The sequence below is a fragment of the Cetorhinus maximus genome, unplaced genomic scaffold (genome assembly GCF_964194155.1).
Source record: "Cetorhinus maximus unplaced genomic scaffold, sCetMax3.hap1.1 HAP1_SCAFFOLD_264, whole genome shotgun sequence".
Classification (NCBI taxonomy): domain Eukaryota; kingdom Metazoa; phylum Chordata; class Chondrichthyes; order Lamniformes; family Cetorhinidae; genus Cetorhinus; species Cetorhinus maximus.
Window position 1 is genome coordinate 326639 of NW_027596224.1, and position 25419 is coordinate 352057.

The following is a 25419-nucleotide window of genomic DNA, read 5'->3' on the forward strand; positions in this document are numbered from 1 at the left end:
GATTGGAACCCAGATCCCCAGAGCATTACCCTGGGTCTCTGAATTACTAGTGCAGCAGGTATACCACTAAGGCATTACCTCCCCCTCAAGGGGCCATTCAGCCCCTTCAACCTGCTCCACCATTCACTAAGGTCGTGGCTCATCTGAATGTGGCCTTAACTCCATTTTCCTGCCTCCTCCTTTGACTCCCTTGTCAATCAGAAATCTGTCTAACTCAGCCTTGAATATATTCAATGACTCAGCCTTCTCTGCTCTCTGTGGAAGAGAATTCTATAGATTCAACGCCCTCTGAGTGAAGAAATTCCTCTTCATCTCCGTCTTAAATGGGAGACCCCTTATTTTTAAACTGTGTCCCCGAGCTCTCGATTCCCCCAGGAACATCCTCTCAGCATCGACCCTGTCAAGCCTCCTCCGAATCCTATATGTTTCAGTGAGGTCACTTCTCATTCTTCTAAACTCCAATGAGCAGAGGCCCAACCTGCTCAACCTTTCCTCATTTTCAAACCCCTCATCCCAGGAATGAGTCGAGTGAACCTTCTCTGAACTGCCTCCACTGAAGTATATCCCTGTTTAAGGAAGGAGACCAAAACTGTACACAGGACTCCAGGTGTGGTCTCACCAATGTGCTGTACGTCTGCCAAATTTTTACCCACTCACCTAACCTACCAATATCCGTTTGCAGACACTTTCACCCCCAATCCCATGAGCTCTTATCTCGTGCAGTAACCTTTTAAAATGGCATCTTATTTTATGCTTTGTGGAAATCCAAGTACACATCTACTGGTTCCCCTTTATCCACCCTGCTTGTTATATCCTCAAAGAACTCTAATAAATTAGTCAAACATGATTCCCTTTCACAAAACCATGTTGACTCTGCCTGATTGTATTGTGATTTTCTAAATGTCCTGCTCATACCTCTTTATAATAGATTCCAGCATTTCACAAAATCACTGGATTGTTACAGTGCAGGAGGAGGCCATTCAGCCCATTGCATCTGCACCGGCTCTCCAAATGAGCATTATGACTCAGTGCTAATCTCCTGCCTTTTCCCTGTACCCTTGCACATTGTTTCTATTTAAATAATTATCTAATTTCCTCTTGAATGCCTCGATTGAACCTGCCTCTGCCACTCTTCCAGGCAGTGTATTCCAGACCCGAACCACTCGTTGTGTGAAAAAGATTTTTCTTGCATCATATTTGCTTCTTTTGCAAATCACTTTAAATCTGTGCTCTCTCGTTCTCGATCCTTTTACAGTGGGAACAGTTTCTCCCTATCTACTTTATCCAGCCCCCTCATGATTTTCCCTATGACAGATGTTGGACTAACTGGCCTATAGTTTCCTGCTTTCTGTCTCCCTCCTTTCTTGAATAGTTACATTTGCAGTTTTCCAACCCGCTGGGACCTTTTCAGAATCCGGGGAATTTTGGAAGATTACAACCGATACATCCACTATCTCTGCAGCCTTTTCTTTTAAGACCCTAGGATGCAGGCCTTCAGGTCCAGCGGACTTGTCAGCCTTTAGTCTCATTAGTTTTCCTGGCATTTTCTCTCTAGTGATTGTGATTGTTTTAAGTTGCTCCCTCCTTTTTACACTTGATTTTCTACTATCCTTGTGATATGTTTGTGTCTTGTACAGTGAAGGTAGATACAAAACACTTGTTCAAAATCTCTGTCATTCCCTTGTTTCCCATTCATAATTTCCCAGCCTTGCCCTCTATTGATCAAAGTTTACTTTAGCTACTCTCTTCCTTTTTATATACTTACAGAAGCTATTACCATTTGTTTTTATATTTTTTGCTAGTTTTCTCTAAGGTTCTAATTTCTCCCTCTCTTATTTTCTTTGCATATTGAGATGGCAGTTCACCTGAGAGTGCTGCATTCTAGGATGTGCCTGCCCTCAGATGACCTGAGATCCCCTTTGCCCCTTTGTGTTAAAGATTCCATGCCCCTATTGGCAGAATAAAGAGGAACATTCTGCCCCCAAACTAGGCCCAGCCATCCATCACACGTTCTGTGAAGTGCTGGGAAATGTAAAGATATGATTTATATTATTTTCATCTGATTGTTTAGTGTGATTGGTGTGAGTAACAGGACACCCCCAGCTTAGACTCGCATCCTCATGATCTCGCCTTCCTACATTTACAGCTATCGTATTCTCAACCCATCGGCTGTTCCAGAAGACAAGTTTGTCGACAGCAGAAAATCAACAGAGAAGTTGTTGGCGTCTCTCGACATTGACCATACTCAGTATAGGTTTGGTCACACGAAGGTAAGAATGTATTTATATCATTGCCCTTTGACAAGGTCAAAATATCCCTATCTTCATGGACTGATTTTACACTAATAGATGAGTTCCAAAATCACAAATATTATTTGTCAAATATTAATCCTTAACGAGAATTCTTTTTAGAAAAGACAACAAAATTAAACATTTATCTGAGCCCCTCCTCGCAATGTTTACCTTCTGATTCTCTTTCTGCCCTTGTTTTAATTATTTTCATTTTTGAAATCTATTATTCAAATTGAAATCTTCCTCTTTCCTCCTTTCTCACTATCTGTGTTCCCTGACCCAGAGCAGGGTGGGGATGAGGGGGCTGTTGTAAATGTGCACTCCACCCTTCACCATACACACCGCCAGACACCAGCTCAGAACCGCAACATCAGCAGAGACATGGAATCAGACCCTCAACCGTACCCCCAGTCCACCCATCCCTTGATCACCTCCAGCTTAGCTCAAGCATTGCTACACCGAGCCACACATTCACTCGCTGAGCAATCAGGGAAACTAAACAACTTCTCCAGGGAGTATACTGCAGCTTGACTGAGGTTTAGTAAAGACACTGCTATCAAAGCTAAATGGAGAAGTGCAGAGGAAGATCCCACTAATTATAACAGAGTGAGATGCACTAAAGAGACAGAAATGCTGTGAGGAGCTTCCCGAGGTTTCAGACCTAAGCAGTAAAAGTTGCAACATGTGAGACTTGAGCTTTATTAAGTGAATGAAATCTGCACAGGATTATAGTCCTGCCAATCAAAACCAACCCTGACCAGGTAAATGCCCTGTCTACCAATCAAAACCAACCCTGACCAGGTAAATGCCCTGTCTACCAATCAAAACCAACCCTGACCAGGTAAATGCCCTGTCTACCAATCAAAACCAACCCTGACCAGGTAAATGCCCTGTCTACCAATCAAAACCAACCCTGACCAGGTAAATGCCCTGTCTACTAATCAAAACCAACCCTGACCAGGTAAATGCCCTGTCTACCAATCAAAACCAACCCTGACCAGGTAAATGCCCTGTCTACCAATCAAAACCAACCCTGACCAGGTAAATGCCCTGTCTACCAATCAAAACCAACCCTGACCAGGTAAATGCCCTGTCTACTAATCAAAACCAACCCTGACCAGGTAAATGCCCTGTCTACCAATCAAAACCAACCCTGACCAGGTAAATGCCCTGTCTACCAATCAAAACCAACCCTGACCAGGTAAATGCCCTGTCTACCAATCAAAACCAACCCTGACCAGGTAAATGCCCTGTCTACTAATCAAAACCAACCCTGACCAGGTAAATGCCCTGTCTACCAATCAAAACCAACCCTGACCAGGTAAATGCCCTGTCTACCAATCAAAACCAACCCTGACCAGGTAAATGCCCTGTCTACCAATCAAAACCAACCCTGACCAGGTAAATGCCCTGTCTACTAATCAAAACCAACCCTGACCAGGTAAATGCCCTGTCTACTAATCAAAACCAACCCTGACCAGGTAAATGCCCTGTCTACCAATCAAAACCAACCCTGACCAGGTAAATGCCCTGTCTACTAATCAAAACCAACCCTGACCAGGTAAATGCCCTGTCTAGTCTGCTCTTGAACTGTGACGCTTGCTTTGTGACCAGGTGTTCTTCAAGGCCGGCTTGTTGGGTCAACTGGAAGAAATGCGAGATGAACGTTTAGCAAAGATCCTGACAATGATCCAGGCCCGGAGCCGAGGCCGCTTAATGAGAATCGAGTACCAGAAGATCATCGCCAGACGGTAAATCCCAGCCATCAATGGGAATTTTTTTTTATTCATTCACGGGATGTGGGCGTCACTGGCTGGGCCAGCATTTATTGCCCATCCCTAATTACTCTTGAGAAGGTGGTGGTGAGCTGCCTTCTTGCAGTCCATGTGGTGTAGGTACACCCACAGTGCTGTTAGGGAGGGAGTTCCAGGATTTTGACCCAGTGACAGTGAAGGAACGGCGATATATTTCCAAGTCAGGATGGTGAGTGACTTGGAGGGGAACTTCCAGGTGGTGGTGTTCCCCATGTGTCTGCTGCCCTTGTCCTTCTAGATGGTAGTGGTCGTGGGTTTGGAAGGTGCTGTCTAAGGAGCCTTGGTGAATTCCTGCAGTGCATCTTGTAGATGGTACACACACTGCTGCTACTGTGCGTCGGTGGTGGAGGGAGTGAATGTTGAAGGTTTTGGATTGGGTACCAATCAAGCAAGTTGTTGAGAGTGAGACTGTCTCACATTTAACTGTTACCAGTTAGTATTCATAACACAACACAAATTACAATCGGTCATTCGCCCCAATCAAATGGTCAGAGAGTCATAGAAAAAGACCCTTCGGCCCATTTAGTCTGCGCCGGTCAAACAAGTACCTAACTATTCTAATCCCATTTTCCAGCACTAGGCCCATAGCCTTGTACGCCATGGCATCGCAAGTGCACATCCAAATACTTCTTAAATGTTATGAGGGTTTCTGCCTCTACCACCCTTTCAGGCAGAGAGTTCCAGATTCCCACCACCCTCTGGGTGAACAAATTCTTCCTCACATCCCCTCTAAACCTCCTGCCCCTTACCTTAAATCTATGCCCCCGGTTATTGATCCCTCCACCAAGGGGAAAAGTTCCTTCCTGTTTACCCTATCTATGCCCCTCATAATTGTATGCACCTCAGTCATGTCCCCCCTCAATCTCCTCAGCTCCAGGGAAAATAACCCCAGTCTATCCAATCTCTCCTCATAACTAAAACTCTCCAGCCCAGGCAACATCCTGGTAAATCTCCTCTGCACTCTTTCTAGTCCTAACTGGGTGAAATTTAATAGCTCTGCCCAATCACCACTATGAAAGTGAAAGGATGGGTCATCACTCAATCCCATGCCTGATGTGAAAATCTGAACCTACTTCTGGTGGCATCCTTCATCCTTCACTATCTGTGACTTGTCTTTGGAACTTGAACATTTAGTTACAGTGACCAGCTTTGTCAAACCCCTTCATTATCAAACATCAGTGGGAGACCCTTTAGGAGACAGAGACCATTGTATCGTAAGGTTTCGGTTGGCCATGGAGAAGGACAGAGAACAATCCAGAACAGGGATAATTAATCGGAGGAAAGCCAACTTCGATGGGATGGGAATGCATCTGAGTCGAGTGAGTTGGAATCAAATGTTGGCAGAAAAGACAGTGGCTGAATAATGGGCCACCTTCAAAGAAAACGTATTGCAGAAAATGTCAAGGTATATTCTCCTGAAGGGGAAAGGTAGGATAAATAAATCCAGAGTGTCCTGGATGACGGGAGAGGTAGAGGTAAAGATGAAAAGGAAGAAATGCGCATATGACAGATGTCAGGTAGAAAATCCAATGGAGAATCAGGCTGAATATAGAAGGGCCAGAGGGGAAGTGAAAAAACTAATAAGAAAAGCAAGGAGAGAGCATGAAAAGAGGCTGGCAGCAAACATAAAAGGGAATCCCAAGGTCTTCTATAAGCATATAAATAATAAAAAGGTGGTAAAGGAAAGGGTAGGGCCAATTAGGGATAAAAGAGGAGTCTTGAATGTAGAGGCAGGAGAAGTAGCGGAGGTATTAAATGAGCACTTTGCATCTGTTTTTACAAAGGAAGAGGATGATACATAGGCTGAGGTGAGAGAGGAGTAATTGGTATACTTGAGGAATTTACAATTGACAGGAAGGTGGTGTTGGAAAGGCTATCTTTATTTAAATAGATACGGTACCAGGACTGGATGAGATGCATCCAAGGGTACTGAGGGAAGTGAGAGTGGAAATTTCACAAGCGCTGGTGATAATCTTCCAGTCTTCCTTAGACACAGGGTAGATGCCAAAGGTCTAGAGAATTGCAAATGTTACACCCTTGTTCAAAAAGGGGTGCACGGATAAAGCCGGCAACTACAGACCAGTCAGTTTGACTTCAGTGGTAGGGAAACTTCTGGAAACTATAGTATGGGATAAAATCAATAGTCACTTAGACAAGTGCAGGATAATTAAGGAAAGCCAGTGTGGATTCATTTAGGGAAAATCATGTTTAACTAACTTGCTGGAGTTTTTTGAGGAGGTAACAGAGAAGGCTGATAACACTTGATGTGGTGTAAATGGATTTTCAAAAAGCATTTGTCACACAACACACTTGTGAGCAAAATTCTAGGTCCTGGAATAAAAGGGAAAGTAGGCACTTGGGTAAGAAATTGGCTGAATAACAGGAAACAGAGAGTAGTGATAAATGGTTGCAAATTGGAAGAAGGTTTGTAGTGGAGTTCCCCAGGGGTCAATGTTGGGACCCTTGCTCTTCCTTATATATATTAATGACCTAGACTGTGGTGTGCAGGGTGTGATTTCAAAATTTGCAGATGATACGAAGATTGGAAATGTTGTCAACTGTGATGAGGATAGTCTTGAACTTCAAAAGGACATAGACACGTTGGTGGATTGGACAGACAAGTGGCAGATGAAGTTCAATACAGAGAAGTGTAAGGTGATTCATTTTGGCAGGAAGAATGTGGAGAGACAGTATAAAATAAGGGAGGTACAGAAACACCTTGGTGTGTACGTACATAGGTCATTAAAGACGGCAGGGCATGTTGAGAGAGCAGTTAATAACGCAGATAGTATCTTAGGCTTTATTAATAGGGGTATTAAGTACAAGAGTAAGGAGGTCATGTTGAACTTGTATAAGACACTAGTTAGGCCTCATCTGGAATACTGCATCCAGTTCTGGGCGCCATACTTGAGGAAGGATGTGAAGGCATTGGAGAGAGTACAGATGAGATTCACAAGAATGATTCCAGCAATAAAGAACTGTAGCTATGAGGAAAGATTAGAGAGGTTGGGACTGTTTTCCTTGGAGAAAAGAAGGCTAAGAGGGGACTTTATAGAGGTATTCAAAATCCTGAGGAGTATAGACAGGGTAAATAGTGAGAAACTGTTCCCACTCAGGAGAACATCAAGAACTAGAGGGCACAGATTCAAAATAATTGGCAAAAGGAGTAAATGTGATGTGAGGAAAAAATGTTTTCACCCAGAGGGTGGTTGGAGTCTGGAACAAACTTCCTGAAAGGGTGGTGGAGGCAGGTTTGATCAAGGTATTCAAAAGGGAATTGGATTGCTACCTGCAAAGAGAGAATGTGCAAGGTTATGGGGTTAAGGCAGGGGAGTGGGACTAGGTAGAATGCTCTTTCAGAGAGCCCAGTGCAGACTCGATAGGCCGAATGGCCTCCTTCTGCACTGTAAAGATTCTGTGATTATTGGGGATAGAGTAAGTGTAGGTGCTTTGTTACTTGGTTAGTAATCCTAAAGCCAGAACTAACAATCAAAAGAATATGACTATAAACCCACCATGAGCAGCTTGAGATCGAATTCAGCTTTAAAAAGTTGGGAACTATGAAAGTGGCCATGAACCTGTCAGAATATGAACACTAGAATCGTATAATCCTAGAATGGTTACAACACTGAAGGAGGCCATTCAGCCTGTCGTGTCTGTGCTGGCCCCCTGAAGGAGCAATTCACCCAGTGACACACTCACATCTTCTCCCCATAGTCCTGTGGATTCTTCCTTTTCACATTAAAAAAAATAATTAATTTATGGGGTATGGGCATCGCTGGCTGGGCCAGCATTTATTACCCATCCCTACTTGCCCTTGAGAAGGTGATGGTGAGCTGATTTCTTGAACCGCTGCAGTCCCTGTGGTAGGTACACCCACTGTGCTGTTAGGGAGGGAGTTCCAGGATTTTGACTAATCCAATTCCCTTTTGAAAGCCTCAATTGAACCTGCCTCCACCCCACACTCAGGCAAGGCAGTCCAGACCCAAACCACTCGCTGCATGATGAAGTTCTCATGTCTCCATTGTTTCTTCACCTTAAATCTGTGCCCTCTGGTTCTCCATCCTTCCATCAATGAAAACAGTTTCTCCATATTTGCTGCAGTCACATCCTGATCAATGGACTCTTTTTTTAACCTTGAGCCCTAATGTTGAACACATTCCATTCACAAGTTACATTCATTTGGGGTTCAAAGTGTGCCCTCAAGGCTTTCAACATTTCTGCAGTCTGTTCTTTCTGTTCTTCAAATAAAATCAGGGTGGAATACAATTTGCAGCACTCTTTCCCCCCAACAGTGTTAAAGGTGTTGCTACTCGTATTGGTTTCAGCTTGTTAATTAAATCTGTTGCAATCTCGTAGTTTGGAAATTGCAAGTGGAAAAATTGCCAGTTCTGCTGTATATCTCCTTTCATTTCGACAGGAGCCAGGAGAGGAAAATTTACAGCCACTTTTGTCTCACCCAGCATTTTATCTGCAGCCTTCAGGAGGTCCAGACGAGTGTTTGCACCTTCACAGTTCCTAGCTTTCCACCTTTTTTGACACTCACATTGAATGCAGCCTTAGTAGATGTTTCACATTTCTTCCTATCAAACACTACATGGAACTCAGTCACATTATGATCGCTTTTAGACAAATGTTTACACACCATTAGGTTATTATCTAAATCTGGCTCATATCTCATTAATAAATCGAATATGTCAATGGATTAAAGAGTCGTAGGAAACATAGGAACAGGAGTAGGCCATTCAGCCCATCGAGCCAGCTCTGCCATTCAATTAGAGCACAGCCGACCATCTACCTCACCGTCACTTTCCCATGATATCCCCATATCCCTGGATGTTATTGGTCTCCAGAAATCCATTGATTTCTATCTTGAACATGCTCAATGATTGAGCTTCCACAGCCCTCAGGTACAGAATTCCAAAGATTCACCACCCGCTGAATGAAGAAATTCCTCCTCATCTCAGTTTTAAATGGCCTGTCCCTTATTCTGAGACTGTGTCCCCTGGTTCTAGACTCACCAACCAGGGGAAACATCTTACCTTTAAGAATAATCTGTAATTATATGTAAGAATTTTGTATGTTTCAATGAGATCACCTCTCATTCTTCAAAACTCTAGGGAATACAGACCCAGTCTCCTCAATCTCTCCTCATAAAACAATCCCGCCATCTCAGGGGTTAGTCTGGTGAACCTCCATTGCACGCCCTTCCTTATATAGGAAGCATATCCTTCCTTAGATAAGGGGATCAGAACTGTACACAATACTCCAGATGCAGTCTCACTAAGGCTCTATACAACTGCAGAAAGATATCTTTACTCCTGAACTCCAATCCTCTGGTGATAAAGGCCAACATACCATTTGCCTTCCTAATTGCTTGCTGCACCTGCATGTTAGCTTTTAGTGACTCATGAGCAAAGACACCCAGGTCCCTTTGGATATCAACACTTCCCAACCTCTCATCATTTAAGAAATACTCTGCCTTTCTGTTTTTTCTACCAAAGTGGATAACTTCACATTGATTCACATTATATTCCATCTGCCATGTTCTTACCCATTCACTTAGCCTGTCCAAGTCTGCTTGAAGCCTCCTTGCATCCTCCTTACAACTTAAGTTCCCACCCAGTTCAGTGTCATCAGCAAATTTGGAAATATTACAATTGGTCCCCACATCCAAATCATTTATATAGGTCGGGGATTAAAGTTATGCTAATAAAATTAATTTGCATTTCTAATTTATTTTGGAACCAGGGATGCATTACTTGTCATTCAATGGAACATTCGTGCTTTCAACGCTGTGAAGAATTGGTCCTGGATGAAGCTTTTCTTCAAGATTAAGCCTCTACTGAAGAGCGCTGAGACTGAGAAAGAGATGGCAAATCTGAAGGATGAGTTCTTGAAGTTGAAGGAGGCTCTGGTGAAATCTGAGGCCAAACGCAAGGAGCTGGAAGAGAAGCAAGTCAGCTTGATTCAGGAGAAGAATGATCTGTCTCTTCAACTCCAGGCGGTAAGACCCAAGGGATAGCCCCTCCCATAGCCCCATCGGCACTAGAAATGGTCCCACATAGAGCCCCACCCTCATTGGACGTGACCTTCTAATTCCCGCACATCTCATAGAAAATGAACTCTGCCTGGTTTACTGAACATGTTTTTAGCAATGGTGAGAATCAAGTGTTTTTTAATTCTTTTATGGGATGTGGGTGTCACCGGCAAGGCCAGCATTTGCTGCCCATCCCTAATTGCCCTTGAAATGAGTGGCTGGTTAGGCCATTTCAGAGGGGCAGCTATGAGTCAACCACATTGCTGAGGGTCTGGAGTCACATGTAGGCCAGACCACGTAAGGACGGCAGATTTCCTTCCCTAAAGGACATTAGTGAACCAGATGGGTTTTTACAACAATCGACAATGGCTTCATTGTCATCATTACTGAGACTAGCTTTATATTCCAGATTTATTAATTGTATGGCGCAGTGGTATTGTCACTGGACTAGTAATCCAGAGAACCAGGGTAATGCTCTGGGGACCAGGTTCGAATCCCACCATGGCAGATGGTGGAATTGGAATTGAATAAAAATCTGGAATTAAAAGTCTGATGATGACCATGAAACCATTGTCGATTGTTGTTAAAACCCAACTGGTTCACTAATGTCCTTTAGGGAAGGAAATCTGCCATCCTTACCTGGTCTGGCCTACATGTTGACTCTTAACTGCCCTCTGAACAAGGGTAATTAGGGAAGGGCAATAAATGCTGGCTAGGCCAGCAACACCCACATCCCATGAATGAATAAAAATACAATTCCACCAGCTGCTGTGGTGCGATTTTAACCCATGTCCCCAGAGCGTTCTGGATTACTAGCCCAGTGACATTGCCACCGTCTCCCACTTTCGCTGATGCATTAGAAAGACGCAACTTTCTGATCAAAGCAAAGATCCAGTTGGAGGCAAAGATGAAGTGAATCGAGTACTTGTCTCCATCGGGCGAGGTGTAAAAGAGCAGCTAATTGGCTATCACCCAAAAGTGAAAATGCCTCCAGAGAGTTTCAAACTGATTGAAGAGAGGGACAGTGGCTGGAATATTCCAGCACTAGTGGAATCTTCCTGTCCCGCCGATGTGATTGGAGATTTCAATGGCTCTCCAGCCCTGCTACTGGAAGATTTTGGCCAGTGAGTTTGATACCAGGTCCATCACTTCTACATGTGTGGTTCAGGTCTGACTGTGAGCAATGGGCTGGGCAGAATCAGACCAGGGCCATTTGCCACTGGCTGGGCTGAGTCAGTGGGAGCATGGGAGAGTCAGTGAGGGAGCGACTGCTTTGACCCATCCAGTGACCATCTCATTTAACATTAACAACTCGAAATGCTCCACATTAACATTCAGTCCTACTCTCACTAGCTCAGGAAGATTGGGAACTGATGTTAACCAGTGTTTGATTTCTGTCTCTAGGAACAAGACACTCTCGCTGATGCAGCAGAAAGATGTGACCTTCTCATCAAAGCAAAGATCCAGTTGGAGGCAAAGGTGAAGGAACTGACCGAGCGGCTCGATGATGAAGAGGAGATGAATGCTGAACTGACCTCCAAGAAACGCAAACTAGAGGATGAGTGCGCAGAACTGAAAAAAGACATTGATGATCTAGAAATCACACTGGCTAAAGTGGAAAAGGAGAAACATGCAACAGAAAATAAGGTAAAGTTCACATTAAACAACAAATAAAAATTAATTCCAATTTCCCTCCTCCCTGTTTCTAGATTCCAGTCAGACTCTGAATGCGAGAGGAACCTGCTCCGGGATCCGAGCTACAGCCACACTCACAGGATCACCACCCATGTTGGGGGAAATTGCTGCTCCTCACACCAACACCTTCCTCTTCATCACTTTCTGTTTACCTCCCACTCTCCTCCCCACTTCCCTACACCTTCCCTTCCCCTCCCCTCTCCTTCACCACCAAATTCCACTCTCCACCCCTACCCACAGTGTTATACAGTGACAGACCTGCCCCCACCAGTACTGTACCCAGTGTTATACAGTGACAGACCTGTCCCCACCAGTACTGTACCCCAGTGTTATACAGTGACAGACCTGTCCCCACCAGTACTGTACCCAGTGTTATACAGTGACAGACCTGCCCCCACCAGTACTGTGCCCCAGTGTTATACAGTGACAGACCTGCCCCCACCAGTACTGTACCCCAGTGTTATACAGTGACAGACCCGTCCCCACCAGTACTTTACCCCAGTGTTATACAGTGACAGACCCTGCCTCCACCAGTACTGTACCCCAGTGTTACACAGTGACAGACCCGTCCCCACCAGTACTTTACCCCAGTGTTATACAGTGACAGACCTGTCCCCACCAGTACTGTACCCCAGTGTTATACAGTGACAGACCTGCCCCCACCAATACTGTACCTCAGTGTTATACAGTGACAGACCTGTCCCCACCAGTACTGTACCCCAGTGTTATACAGTGACAGACCCGTCCCCACCAGTACTGTACCCCAGTGTTATACAGTGACAGACCCGTCCCCACCAGTACTGTACCCCAGTGTTATACAGTGACAGACCCGTCCCCACCAGTACTGTACCCCAGTGTTATACAGTGACAGACCCGTCCCCACCAGTACTGTACCCCAGTGTTATACAGTGACAGACCTGTCCCCACCAGTACTGTACCCAGTGTTATACAGTGACAGACCTGTCCCCACCAGTACTGTACCTCAGTGTTATACAGTGACAGACCTGTCCCCACCAGTACTGTACCCGTGTTATACAGTGACAGACCTGCCCCCACCAGTACTGTACCCAAGTGTTATACAGTGACAGACCTGTCCCCACCAATACTGTACCCAAGTGTTATACAGTTACAGACCCGTCCCCACCAGTACTGTACCCAGTGTTATACAGTGACAGACCCGTCCCCACCAGTACTGTACCCAGTGTTATACAGTGACAAACCTGTCCCCAACAATACTGTACCCCAGTGTTATACAGTGACAGACCCGTCCCCACCAGTATTGTACCCCAGTATTATACAGTTACAGACCCGTCCCCATCAGTACTGTACCTCAGTGTTATACAGTGACAGACCTGTCCCCACCCATACTGTACCCGTGTTATACAGTGACAGACCTGTCCCCACCCATACTGTACCCGTGCTATACAGTGACAGACCTGTCCCCACCCGTACCGTACCCGCATTATACGTGACAGACCTGTCCCCACCAGTGCTGTACCCCAGTGTTATACAGTGACAGACCAGTCCCCACCAATACTGTACCCCAATGTTATAGTGACAGACCTGCCCCCACCTGTACTGTACCCCAGTGTTATACAGTGACAGACCTGTCCCCACCAGTACTGTACCCCAGTGTTATACAGTGACAGATCTGTCTCCACCAGTACTGTACCCCTTTGTCTCACGTCATTGATTGAGATAGATTGTTAACTTGCAATTCCTGTCGGGCAGATTATTCTTGTTGCTCCTGAAGGCTGAGATTCTCAAACCTACGTCAGTTAGTAAGCAGATGATAACCTGATGGATGCAGATAACCTCTGACCCAGTGAAGAGTTATTTGTAATTCTGAATGTCTTGGTGAAATTTTTAGGTCAAAAATCTTACGGAAGAAATGGCGTCTCTTGATGAAATCATTGTTAAACTCACAAAGGAGAAGAAAGCTCTTCAGGAGGCCCATCAGCAAACACTGGAGGACCTGCAGGCTGAGGAGGACAAGGTTAACACGCTGAGCAAAGCCAAGGCCAAACTAGAACAACAAGTCGATGATGTGAGTGAAAATTAAAGTTTCAGATGCTCCTTGAAATTCCAGACTAATTAAGAATCCTGAGGTTTTAAATGATCTGAGTGTTCACTTTTGGATGGATTCCTTTGTCACCTTCCCAAGATGCTTCACAGAGATAATCAAACAAAGGTTAACAAATCTCCAGTGGAAACGGTGAGAATCCCGGGATTCTTCCCTGGGTCTGGACCGAATACGAACCCACTGCTTATCCCAGACATTTAGCCAATTCCATATTCCCAGTCTTCATGGAAACCTGAACCAAACTTGCAGCTGCATCCAGGATGTTATCAGGATGGACGGGGGAGGTGGGGGGAGTGGGGGCGGATGAAGGGGGCTAGTTTTGGGATGGATGGGGGGGGTGAGTTTTGGGGTGGATGGGGGGGTGAGTTTTGGGATGAATGGGGGGTTGAGTTTTGGGGTGGATGGGGGGGTGAGTTTTGGGGTGGATTGTGGGGGGTGAGTTTTGGGGTGGATTGTGGGGGGTGAGTTTTGGGGTGGATTGTGGGGGGTGAGTTTTGGGGTGGATGGGGGGGTGAGTTTTGGGATGAATGGGGGGATGAGTTTTGGGGTGGATGGGGGGGTGAGTTTTGGGGTGGATTGTGGGGGGTGAGTTTTGGGGTGGATGGTGGGGGGTGAGTTTTGGGGTGGATGGGGGGGCTGAGTTTTGGGGTGGATGGGGGGGGAGAGTTTTGGAGTGGATGGGGATGTGGAATCTGTCTTGGGACGAGATCCTGTTTCCAAATCCGAACCACTTTAAGCAACAACACAGTTTCTCAGAAAATGGAACAAATCTTCTTGTATCTGGACCCCTCCTTTTTGATGCTTGAAGGACAAATTGCACCAATCAAAAGCTTTGGCCCTTATGTCCTTGCAGTGATTGGATGCCTGCAGTAGAAAAGCCTGAGGTCTCAGTGCAGGGTCCACCTGTTCCTCCAGTCAGATGGATGAATCATATCTACCTCTGTCTCTAGTTGTGATGATGCTGTAGATCTGATCCTGACCCTGGACTGGGGTTAAAATGGTGGCTGGTGTTGGGGAACGCCCCAACAATTCCTCACTGCCTGCTCACATTATCAGTCCCACTCTCTCACAAAGTTTCCACAACTCTTTCTCATTTACTGTAACACATAATTGACCATCAGCAGGTTAAGGCAGTGATGTGCCATTCACACCTAGCCAGGGAAAGGTCCTGTTTCCTGGAAATGATTTTTTTTGAACAGAGCTGAAAATTCACAAGATCAGAATCAAATGAGATGTAAATTTCATTTGAATTGAGAATTAACTTTGTTACATTGTCACATGAAATTATATACTTTCAAATTTCTATATTCAATATCTCCATGAATTATGAAAATATTCTGTGCTGACAGTTCATGCAGTACAGATCTAATCAGCAGGGATGACTTTCCAACTGGAGTGTGTTTGCAGCTTGATTCCTGTGTGTCTGCCTCCAACTAACTTCCTTCCATTTCCATTGGCAGCTGGAAGGGTCATTGGAACAAGAGAAAAAAGTCCGGATGGATCTGGAACGAGCCAAGCGGAAACTGGAGGGAGATTTGAAACTATCACAGGAGTCTGTCATGGATCTAGAGAACGATAAACAACAACTGGAGGAGAGACTGAAGAAGTGAGTTGTGACATTTCTGTATCACTCAATTATGACCTTCCAAAGAAAGTTTAAGTGAAAAAAATGTGAAGGGTTATGGGAAAAGGTAGGGGATTGGGACTAGCTGAATTGCTTTTACAGAGAGCTGGCACAGACACAATGGCCTCCTGTTATCATTCGATGACTCTACAATCCATTCACAGTAAAACACCACCTGGTGCTTCCAATAGGCTTTAAACCTTCAAATTGACATGACACAGCATGACCTTGTAACTAAAATGACATAAGCCTATTACTGGGTCTTTCCTGTCTCTTAATTGGTGACCCTCAACCTTGCTAGTTAGATCCACTACAAGGAGTCAGGGTCCCCTCACAAGATTACTGAACATTCAGACTGAACTCTTTAAACTCGTACAACAGGCAAACACTGAAAACAATTCTCCTTCAGTCCCTAGGAACCCATTGTTAACTCCACTGTCCTTGTGCAGTGGAGATTTACCAGAATGGTTCCAGGGATGAGAGACTTCAGTTACCTGGAGAGACTGGAGAAGCTGGGATTGTTCTCCTCAAAGCAGCTTAGAGGAGAAAATAAAAACAGAAAATACTGGGAAAACCTAGCAGGTCCTGGCAGCACAAAAACAGAATTACCTGGAAAAACTCAGCAGGTCCTGGCAGCATTTGTGCAGAGAGAGAAAGAAAGTTAGTGTTTTAGGTCGATGACATCTCATCAGAACTTCTCAGTTTAATCAATTTTCTGATGACCTGCTGAGTACTTCCAGCATTTTCTATTTTTATTTCAGGTTTCCAGCATCTGCAGTACTTTCTTTTATGTTGTAAGTTGAGCAGATTTGATAGAGGTGTTTAAAATCATGGGAGGCTTTGCTAGAGTAAATGAAGAGAAACTGTTTCTAGTGGCAGGAGGGTCAGTAACCAGAGAGGCACAGATTGAAGAGAATTGGCAAAAGAATCAGAGGTGAAAAATGGGGAGTTTTTTTACAATGAGCGCTGGAAGGCACTGCCTGAAAGAGCAATGGAAGCACATTCAATAATAACTTGCAAAAGAAAATTTGATAAATACTTGAAAAGGTGAAATTTGCAGGACTATGGTGAGAGGGTTAATTGGATAGCTCTTTTAAAGAGCTTGCACTGGCCTGATGGGCCAAATGGCTTCTTTACATCCTGTATCGTTCTGTGATTCTGAAATACACAGGAAGGTTCTGATTCCACCTTCAACGTGTGTTGAGTTACCTGATATCATTCAGTGGGTACGGTACAATTCACATCATAACCTCTGGTGTATCGAAGCTTATCCAGGGCCTGCACACATGTGACTCTCACGTGAGGAAAGCAGGCCTCATGTGATGCCCTCCATTGTTAAACAGCTTCTAATACCTCCTAGTGAGACTCACACATGAACAATTAGCACTCAGGCAAGTTAACACAAGAGAGTGGTAGCTCAGGAAACTGCAGCAAATACATAAGGAATTGGCCAAACACATCCCAATCAGTTTTATGAATGTTTGCCATGTGACTGCCTGTTGATCATGCCACACATACTGGTAAATATAAGCAATGAAGTCACAAGCAATCTTATTCCATGTATCAGGCCCCGACTGTGTCTTGAACGGACATTTGCTTTTCTGCTCACAGGAAGGATTTTGAAATAAATCAATTAAATTCAAAGGTTGAGGATGAAGGGGCTCTCGTTGTTCAACTCCAGAAGAAGATTAAAGAACTTCAGGTAGGCTCAGGAAGCTCCTAAAAATCTTCAATCATAGAAAATCAATTAGTTCATTCACACTCCAGTGGGACATTGAGACTGTGGTTGGAACATTGACGTTTTCATTGGTGCTGATGGGGACAGCACATCTATTCTATTAATGGCAGCTGATCTTTCATCTCTGTGGCAATGGACATTGATGTACCCCCCTCGGCATTCCGTGTACATTGATGTACCCCCCTCGGCATTCCGTGTACATTGATGTACCCCCCTCGGCATTCCGTGTACATTGATGTACCCCCCTCGGCATTCCGTGTACATTGATGTACCCCCTTCGGCATTCCGTGTACATTGATGTACCCCCCTCGGCATTCCGTGTACATTGATGTACCCCCCTCGGCATTCCGTGTACATTGATGTACCCCCCTCGGCATTCCGTGTACATTGATGTACCCCCCTCGGCATTCCGTGTACATTGATGTACCCCCCTCGGCATTCCGTGTACATTGATGTACCCCCCTCGGCATTCCGTGTACATTGATGTACCCCCCTCGGCATTCCGTGTACATTGATGTACCCCCCTCGGCATTCCGTGTACATTGATGTACCCCCCTCGGCATTCCGTGTACATTGATGTACCCCCCTCGGCATTCCGTGTACGTTGATGTACCCCCCTCGGCATTCCGTGTACGTTGATGTACCCCCCTCGGCATTCCGTGTACGTTGATGTACCCCCCTCGGCATTCCGTGTACGTTGATGTACCCCCCTCGGCATTCCGTGTACGTTGATGTACCCCCCTCGCCATTCCGTGTACGTTGATGTACCCCCCTCGGCATTCCGTGTACGTTGATGTACCCCCCTCGGCATTCCGTGTACGTTGATGTACCCCCCTCGGCATTCCGTGTACGTTGATGTACCCCCCTCGGCATTCCGTGTACGTTGATGTACCCCCCTCGGCATTCCGTGTACATTGATGTACCCCCCTCGGCATTCCGTGTACATTGATGTACTTCGTGCCGTGGGGGGAATGGTCCCATCTCTTTCTTCCTGGCTCCTATGAAATCAATCTTCAACCTTTCTGCCCAGTTCTTTGTGAGCATTGGGCCATGGTGTGAAATGAACAATGTCAACAACAACAACCTGTATTTATATGGCATCACTAAAGTAGTATAACGTCCCAAGGTGCCTCACAGGAGCAGTAAGTAAACTAAATTTAACACCAAACCACATAAGGAGCTATTAGGTCAGGTGGTCAAAAGCTTGTCAAAGAGAGAGTAAGGTTTTAAGGAGCAGCTTAGAGGAGGAGAGGTGGAGAGGTGCAGTGAGGGAATGCCAGAGCTTGGGATTGCTTGGGGTCAAGCTATCTGCAGGCATGGTTGTCAATGGTGGAGCAATTAAAATTGGGGAATGCTCAGCCATAGCTTGGTTGGTAGCTCTTCTGAGCCCTGAGGTTCTGGGTTCAGGTCCCACTCCAAGTCTTGAACACAAAGGTCAAGGCTGTTGAGCCACAAATGATATTGTGAGTAACACCTCAATCCAAAAGGGAAGAGTCTATCCTAATCAACAAGAGGACCCACCCGATCTCGAAAATCAGCCCATTTGACAGGAAAATTCTCCACATGTGATTAATCAAGTTGCAGCCCTGATTATCGTTTTTGTCCCTCTAACTAGGCTCGAATTGAAGAGCTTGAGGAGGAGTTGGAAGCAGAACGAACTGCAAGGGCCAAGGTGGAGAAGCAGAGGGCTGATGTGTCCCGGGAGCTGGAAGAGTTGAGTGAGAGGTTGGAAGAAGCAGGAGGAGCAACATCAGCACAGGTGGAGATGAATAAGAAACGAGAAGCCGCGTTCCTGAAACTACGCCGGGATCTGGAAGAGGCGACCTTGCAGCATGAAGCAACTGGTGCTGCTCTCCGAAAGAAGCATTCTGACACGGTGGCAGAGCTGAGTGAGCAGATTGACAACCTACAAAGGGTTAAGCAGAAGCTGGAGAAAGAAAAGAGTGAACTTAAAATGGAGACAGATGATTTAAATTCCAGCATTGAACAATTAACAAAATTTAAGGTGAGCGACTTGCAGAATATTTGGGCTGTAATTGCCCAGATTCATGTCAGATATGTTTCTTTTTATTCACTCAGTGGGAAAAAACAGTTCGGACCAGTACTCTTAATTCCCAGTTTTTACTGTTTTTTCCTTCTGGGCTTTCATGGGCTGAGGGCTTCGCTGGCTGGGCCAGCATTTATTGCCCATCCCTAGTTGCCCTTCAAAAGGTGGTGCTGAGCTGCCTTCTTGAACCGCTGCAGTCCATGTGGTGTAGGTACACCCACAGTGCTGTTAGGGAGGGAGTTCCAGGATTTGGAACCAGCAACAGTGAAGGAACGGCGATATATTTCCAAGTCAGGATGGTGAGTGGCTTGGAGCAAACAAATAACAACCAAATTTAATATAAAAGCAAAATATTAAAGACTAAAGAAGGTGCTGATAGTGGCGTAAAGGTAAGAGCAGAATGTGTTAATAGCAGAACAAGGGTCAGCAATCAGAGAAAAACATAAAAACAAGTGACAATGGCCCTGTGCGGGGAGGTGATGGTTGGGAAAAGGGATTTTAAAAAATGAACAAGTAAATAAAAGAATAAAATTAAATGTAAAAAATAAATACATAAAAATAAATAAAAATTGGATTTTAAAAAGGGGTCAAGAGGGAGGAGAGAGTTCATGATCTAAAATTGTTGAACTCAATATTCAGTCCAAAAGGCTGTAAAGTGCCTAGTCGGATGATGAGGTGCTGTTCCTCCAGTTTGCGTTGAGCTTCACTGGAACAATGCAGCGGGCCAAGGACGGACATGTGGGCATGAGAGCAGGGCGGAGTGTTGAAATGGCAAGCGACAGGGAGGTCTGGGTCATGCTTGTGGACAGACCGAAGGTGTTCCGCAAAGCGGTCACCCAGTCTGCGTTTGGTCTCTCCAATGTAGAGGAAACCGCATTGGGAGCAGCGAATGCAGTAACTAAATTGAGGGAAGTGCAAGTGAAGCTGCTTCACCTGAAAGGAGTGTTTGGGCCCTTGGACGGTGAGGAGGGGGGAAGTAAAGGGGCAGGTGTTGCACCTTCTGCGGTTGCATGGGACGGTGACGTGGGAGGGGGTTGAGGTGTAGGGGGTGATGGAGGAGTGGACCAGGGTGTCCCGGAGGGAACGATCCCTGTGGAATGCCACCAGGGGGGGTGGTGAAGGGAAGATGTGTTTGGTGGTGGCATCATGCTGGAGTTGGCGGAAATGGCGGAGGATGATCCTTTGAATGCGGAGGCTGGTGGGGTGAAAAGTGAGGTCGAGGGGGATCCTATCATGGTTCTGGGAGGGAGAGGAAGGTGTTAGGGCAGAGGCGCGGGAGATGGGCCGGACACGGTTGAGGGCCCTGTCAACCACAGTCAGGGGGGAAACCTCAGTTACAAAGAAAGAAAGAATACCATGTCAGAAGCGTCGTTTTGGAAAGTGGCATCATCAGAACAGATGCGACGGAGGCGAAGGAACTGAGAGAATGGGATGGAGTCCTTACAGGAAGCGGGGTGTGAGGAGCTGTAGTCGAGGTAGCTGTGGGAGTCGGTAGGCTTGTAATGGATATTAGTAGACAGTCTATCACCACGAATGGAGACAGAGAGGTCAAGGAAGGGAAGGGAAGTGTCAGAGATGGAAAAGTGAAGGTGATAGAGGGGTGGAAATTGGAAACAAAATCAATAAATTTTTCCAGGTCCAGACGAGAGCATGAAGCAGCACCGAAACAGTCATCAACGTACCGGAGAAAGAGTTGTGAGAGGGGGCCTGAGTAGGACTGGAACAAGGAATGTTCCTCATACCCCATAAAGAGACTGGCATAACTGGGGCCCATGCGGGTACCCATAGCCACACCTTTTATTTGGAGGAAGTGAAACAAGTTTAAGGAGAAATTGTTCAGTGTGAGAACAAGTTCAGCCAGACGGAGGAGAGTCGTGGTGGATGGGGATTGTTCGGGCCTCTGTTCAAGGAAGAAGCGGAGAGCCCTCAGACCATCCTGGTGGGGGATGGAGGTGTAGAGGGATTGGAGGTCCATGGTGAAGAGGAGGCGGTTGGAGCCAGGGAACTGGAAATTGTTGATATGATGTAGGGTGTCAGAGGAATCGCGGATGTAGGTGGGAAGAGACTGGACAAGGGAAGAGAGAATGGAGTCAAGATAGCAAGAAATGAGTTCCATGGGACAGGAACAGGCTGACACGATGGGTCTACTGGGACAGTCCTGGTGTGTGGATTTTGGGAAGGAGGTAGGAGCGGGCTGTGTGGGGTTGGGAGACTGAGGTTGGAAGCTGTGGAGGGAAGATCTGGAAACAATGGCTTGATCTTTAGTGGTGGGATCATGGTCCAGGGGGAGGTAGGAAGAAATGCCTGAGAGTTGGCACTCAGCCTCTGCAAGGTAGCTTTACTTGTTAAAGATAACTCAACATTTGGTTCTGATGCTTGTGGACAGAGGTAATGGTGAGGGAGCAGGAGGAGAAGCCATTGCAATGATTGTCTAGCTATGATTAGACAGATAAGAATGGAACCAGGAGAGAACAGTCCCACCCAGCTGGATGACAGTGGAGAGGGGTTGGAGGAGGATGGTGTTGTCAACTGTGGTCAAAGGCTGTAGATAGGTTGAAAAGGACAAGGAGAGAAAGTTTACCTTTGTCACAGTAACATAGGGTGTCATTAGTGACTTTGATATGAGCTGTTTCAGTATTGTGATGGGGTGGGAACCTGATTGGCAGGATTCACACATGGAGTTCTGGGAAAGATGGAAACGGATTTGGGAGGTGACAACACATTCAAGGACTTTGGAGAGGGAAGGGAGGTTGGAGATGGGATGACAGTTTGCATTAACAGTGGAGTTATGGATTTTTTTTAGGAGAGGGATGATGACGACAGATTTAAAGGTGAGAGAGACGACACCTGAAGAGAGAGAATCCTTTACAATATCAGCTAACATGGGCACCAGGAGGGGAAGTGGGATAGTCAGTGGTTCAGTGGGAATAGGATCGAGGGAGGTGGATTTCATGGACAAGACAGGCTTAGATTGAGCAAAAAGAGAGATGGGAGAGAAACTAGAGAAAGATGTGAGTTCAGGGATAGGGCAGGGTGGGACTTGAAGGGAATTTTGGCCCATGGGCTAGTGGAAGGAGGAAAGTGGTAAAAAAAACTGTGAAATTCCTGTATGTACTGACTTTGAAACATCAATGCTCCCTGATGTTAAAAGAATATTTAAAATTTCTTACATATTAAAACCAGTGTATCTTTACATCAGATGTTAATTTTCTGTTTTCTTTGCTTAACTGTGACACTGCATCCTTCTGCCAATCGTCTTCATGCTGACTCTCTGAATGAACTTTTATTTGGTGTTTCCTTATAATCTTTTCTTTTTTGAATATTTATCCACTGCCCTTTCAAGCTGATCATGAATTCTGCTTCCCAATGTTATATAACATACCTTGATTAAACATCCCCCATTATTTAAAGTTTCTCCTAACCTTCCCCTTCATTCTTTTGGTGCTAATCTTCAATTTCTGCTCTCTAGTTACTGACTCGCTAATCATGGAAATAGTTTTTCCTCATTTGCTTTATTGAAACCCATCCTAACTTACTCCATCACATCTCCTCTTAACCATTTCTAATGAAAAGAGCTTCATTTTCTGTGGTCTCGTCCCTGGGATCATCCCTGGTCTTTCCTCAAGTAAGTTACCCAGAACTGGATACAATATCGGAACTTTCGGAGGATGTGAGGGTCCTTGAGCGGGTGCAGAGGAGATTTACCAGAATGGTTCCAGGATGAGCGATTTTAGCTGTAAGGTAAGGTTGGAGAAGCTGAGGTTGTCCTTGGAGTAAAGGAGGCTGAAGCGAGATTTGATCAAAGTGGACAAGATGATGACAGCTTTGGATAAGGTAGACAAAGAAAAGCTGTTCCCATTGGCTGATGGTAGTGACTAGGGGACACAGATTGAAGGTTTTGGGCAAGAGGTGCAGGGGCGATGTGAGGAAGAGATCTTTTACGCAGCGAGTGGTAATGGCCTGAAACTCGCTGCCCACGCAGGTGGTGGAAGCAGAGATGACCATTGATTTCAAATGGAGATGAAGTAGGTATTTGATGGAAATAAATTTGCAGAGTTATAGGGATATCCTTCCTGAAAAGATCTTTGTCCCTTAAGTGGTCTGATAAAAGTCTGAAGAATAAACAAGTGAGTTCAGTGTTTTTGATGTTTCAGGCCAGTTCAGAGAAGATGTGCAGAACTTATGAAGATCAGTTGAATGAAGCGAATACCAAAGTTGGAGAACTTCAGCGTCAAGTGGCAGATCTGGCTTCTCACAAAGCAAAGCTGCAGAGTCAAAACGGTAAGGAACTGGGCCGGGGGGAGAGGGGCTGGGGAGTGAGAGTGAAGCGGGTGGGGTAGACGGTGAGACAGGACTCTGCCCTGTATCTCTTATGTTTGCATCATGGGGGACACATGGGACTGGAGGGGTGAACAGGGCCTGAGGAGCAAGTTCCCTGCCTGGTGGTTTTAACTGCTTACCACCACCCACACCACCGGTTAAAACAAGGGCTCCTGACACAGCAGGTGCCAGGGAGGTTCAAGAAGGGGGTGTAGTGATGAATTTTCACATGGCTGCTCCTACTCTACCCCTGTAACATCAAGTAAAAGATGGGATCCCACCTTCAGTGAAGTGCAAAGTATTGACCTGTGGAGATACCAAAGACTTGACAACACTTAATGCAACATATCCCAATATCCCAGCAAAAGATGGTGTCATCAGGAAAGGCCAGAAAGAGTAAGGGGGAAATTTAGCCAGCTGATTTATTGTGTGTTTAAGGGTTTCTAAGATTGTTCCTTGATAACCATCAGGGGAGTTCAGCAGACAAATGGAAGAAAAGGAAGCTCTCATTAACCAGCTAAGCCGTGGAAAGGTATCCTTCACACAAAGTATCGATGAGTTGAGGAGACAGATGGAGGAAGAGACCAAAGTGAGTAACTTCATCACCTCTTTACTTCAGAAATCTACCATAGAGAAAGGTCACGAGGCACTTCAGAGGAGCACAGTCAGAGAAAATGGACACTGGGCTACAGACAAGGGCTGATGGCTAAAAGCTTGGTCAAAGAAGTTGGTTTTAAGACGAGCCTTAAAGGAGGAATGTGAGATAGGAAGGTTTAGGCAGAGGGTTCAGACTTAGGGCCTAGGCAGCTGAACACATGGCCCACTACTGGAGGAGTAAATAGATTAGGGGATGGACAAGAGGGCAGAGGGACCGAGAGTTTAGGAATGTTGTGAGGCTGGAGGAGATTACAGAGATAGATTTGAAAATAAGAATGAAGGCCTTGCTTAGCCAAGAGCTAAAGTAGGACAGTGTGCACAGGGATGATTGGGAAATGGGACTTGGGGATGAACTGAGATGACGTTATTACAGAATTAGAAGTGGGTGGTCTTAATGATGGTGAGGAAGTGGGGTCAGAGCTCAGTTGGAGACCAACTAGGAAACTAATCTTGAAAAGAGTCTGGTTTAGCCTCAGACTGTGACTAGGGAGAGGGGTGCAATTGGTAGCTGGGGAATTAAGTTCATGGTGAAACCAAAGACAATGGCTTTGGCTGTATTTAAATGAGAAAATTTCTGCTTATCCAGCACGGGATGTTGGACAAACAGTCTGATAATTTGGAGACAGTGGAGGAGTCAAGAGAGGTGGTGGTGGTGAGGTAGAGCTGGGTGTTGTCAGTGTACACGTGAAAACTAATGCTGTGCTTTTGGATGATGTCACCGAGGGGCAGCAGGTAGATGAGAAATAGGAGGGGCCAAGAATCGATCCTTGGGGATAGCAGAGGTAACGGTGCGGGGGCAGGGAGAGAAACCATTGCAGGTGATTCTCTGGTAATGGTTGGGTAGATAAGAACGGAAGCAGGTGAGAGCACTCACACCCAGCTGGACCACAGCAGAGAGGCGCTGGGGGAGGATGGTGTGGTCAACCAGGTCAAAGGTTGGAGATAGGGTGGTATTCTGCAAGTACTTTGAGGTGTTTTTTTTATAAAAAAGAGTTCAGTAATTATGACTTTGGCTTTGATATGAAGGGAAAATCCATACGTTGTTTAGCTAACATGGAGACCAGGAACAAAAACTAGGGGCAGAATTTTACATCTTCTCCCGCCGGTGGG

General features: G+C 45.6%; 1 protein-coding gene across 2 annotated transcripts in view; it reads left to right on the forward strand.

Moving 5' to 3' along the window:
• LOC144673098 (myosin-7-like) overlaps positions 1-25419 on the forward strand; it is a 93496-nt gene that overhangs the window by 43035 nt on the left and 25042 nt on the right. For both annotated transcript variants that reach the window (XM_078535087.1, XM_078535088.1), the window contains 10 exons: positions 2147-2270; positions 3906-4042; positions 9857-10112; positions 11550-11792; positions 13711-13887; positions 15384-15529; positions 17159-17249; positions 18901-19290; positions 23487-23613; positions 24123-24241. In XM_078535087.1, the coding sequence (XP_078391213.1) occupies positions 2147-2270; positions 3906-4042; positions 9857-10112; positions 11550-11792; positions 13711-13887; positions 15384-15529; positions 17159-17249; positions 18901-19290; positions 23487-23613; positions 24123-24241 (1810 nt within the window). The remainder of the gene's footprint in view (positions 1-2146; positions 2271-3905; positions 4043-9856; positions 10113-11549; positions 11793-13710; positions 13888-15383; positions 15530-17158; positions 17250-18900; positions 19291-23486; positions 23614-24122; positions 24242-25419) is intronic.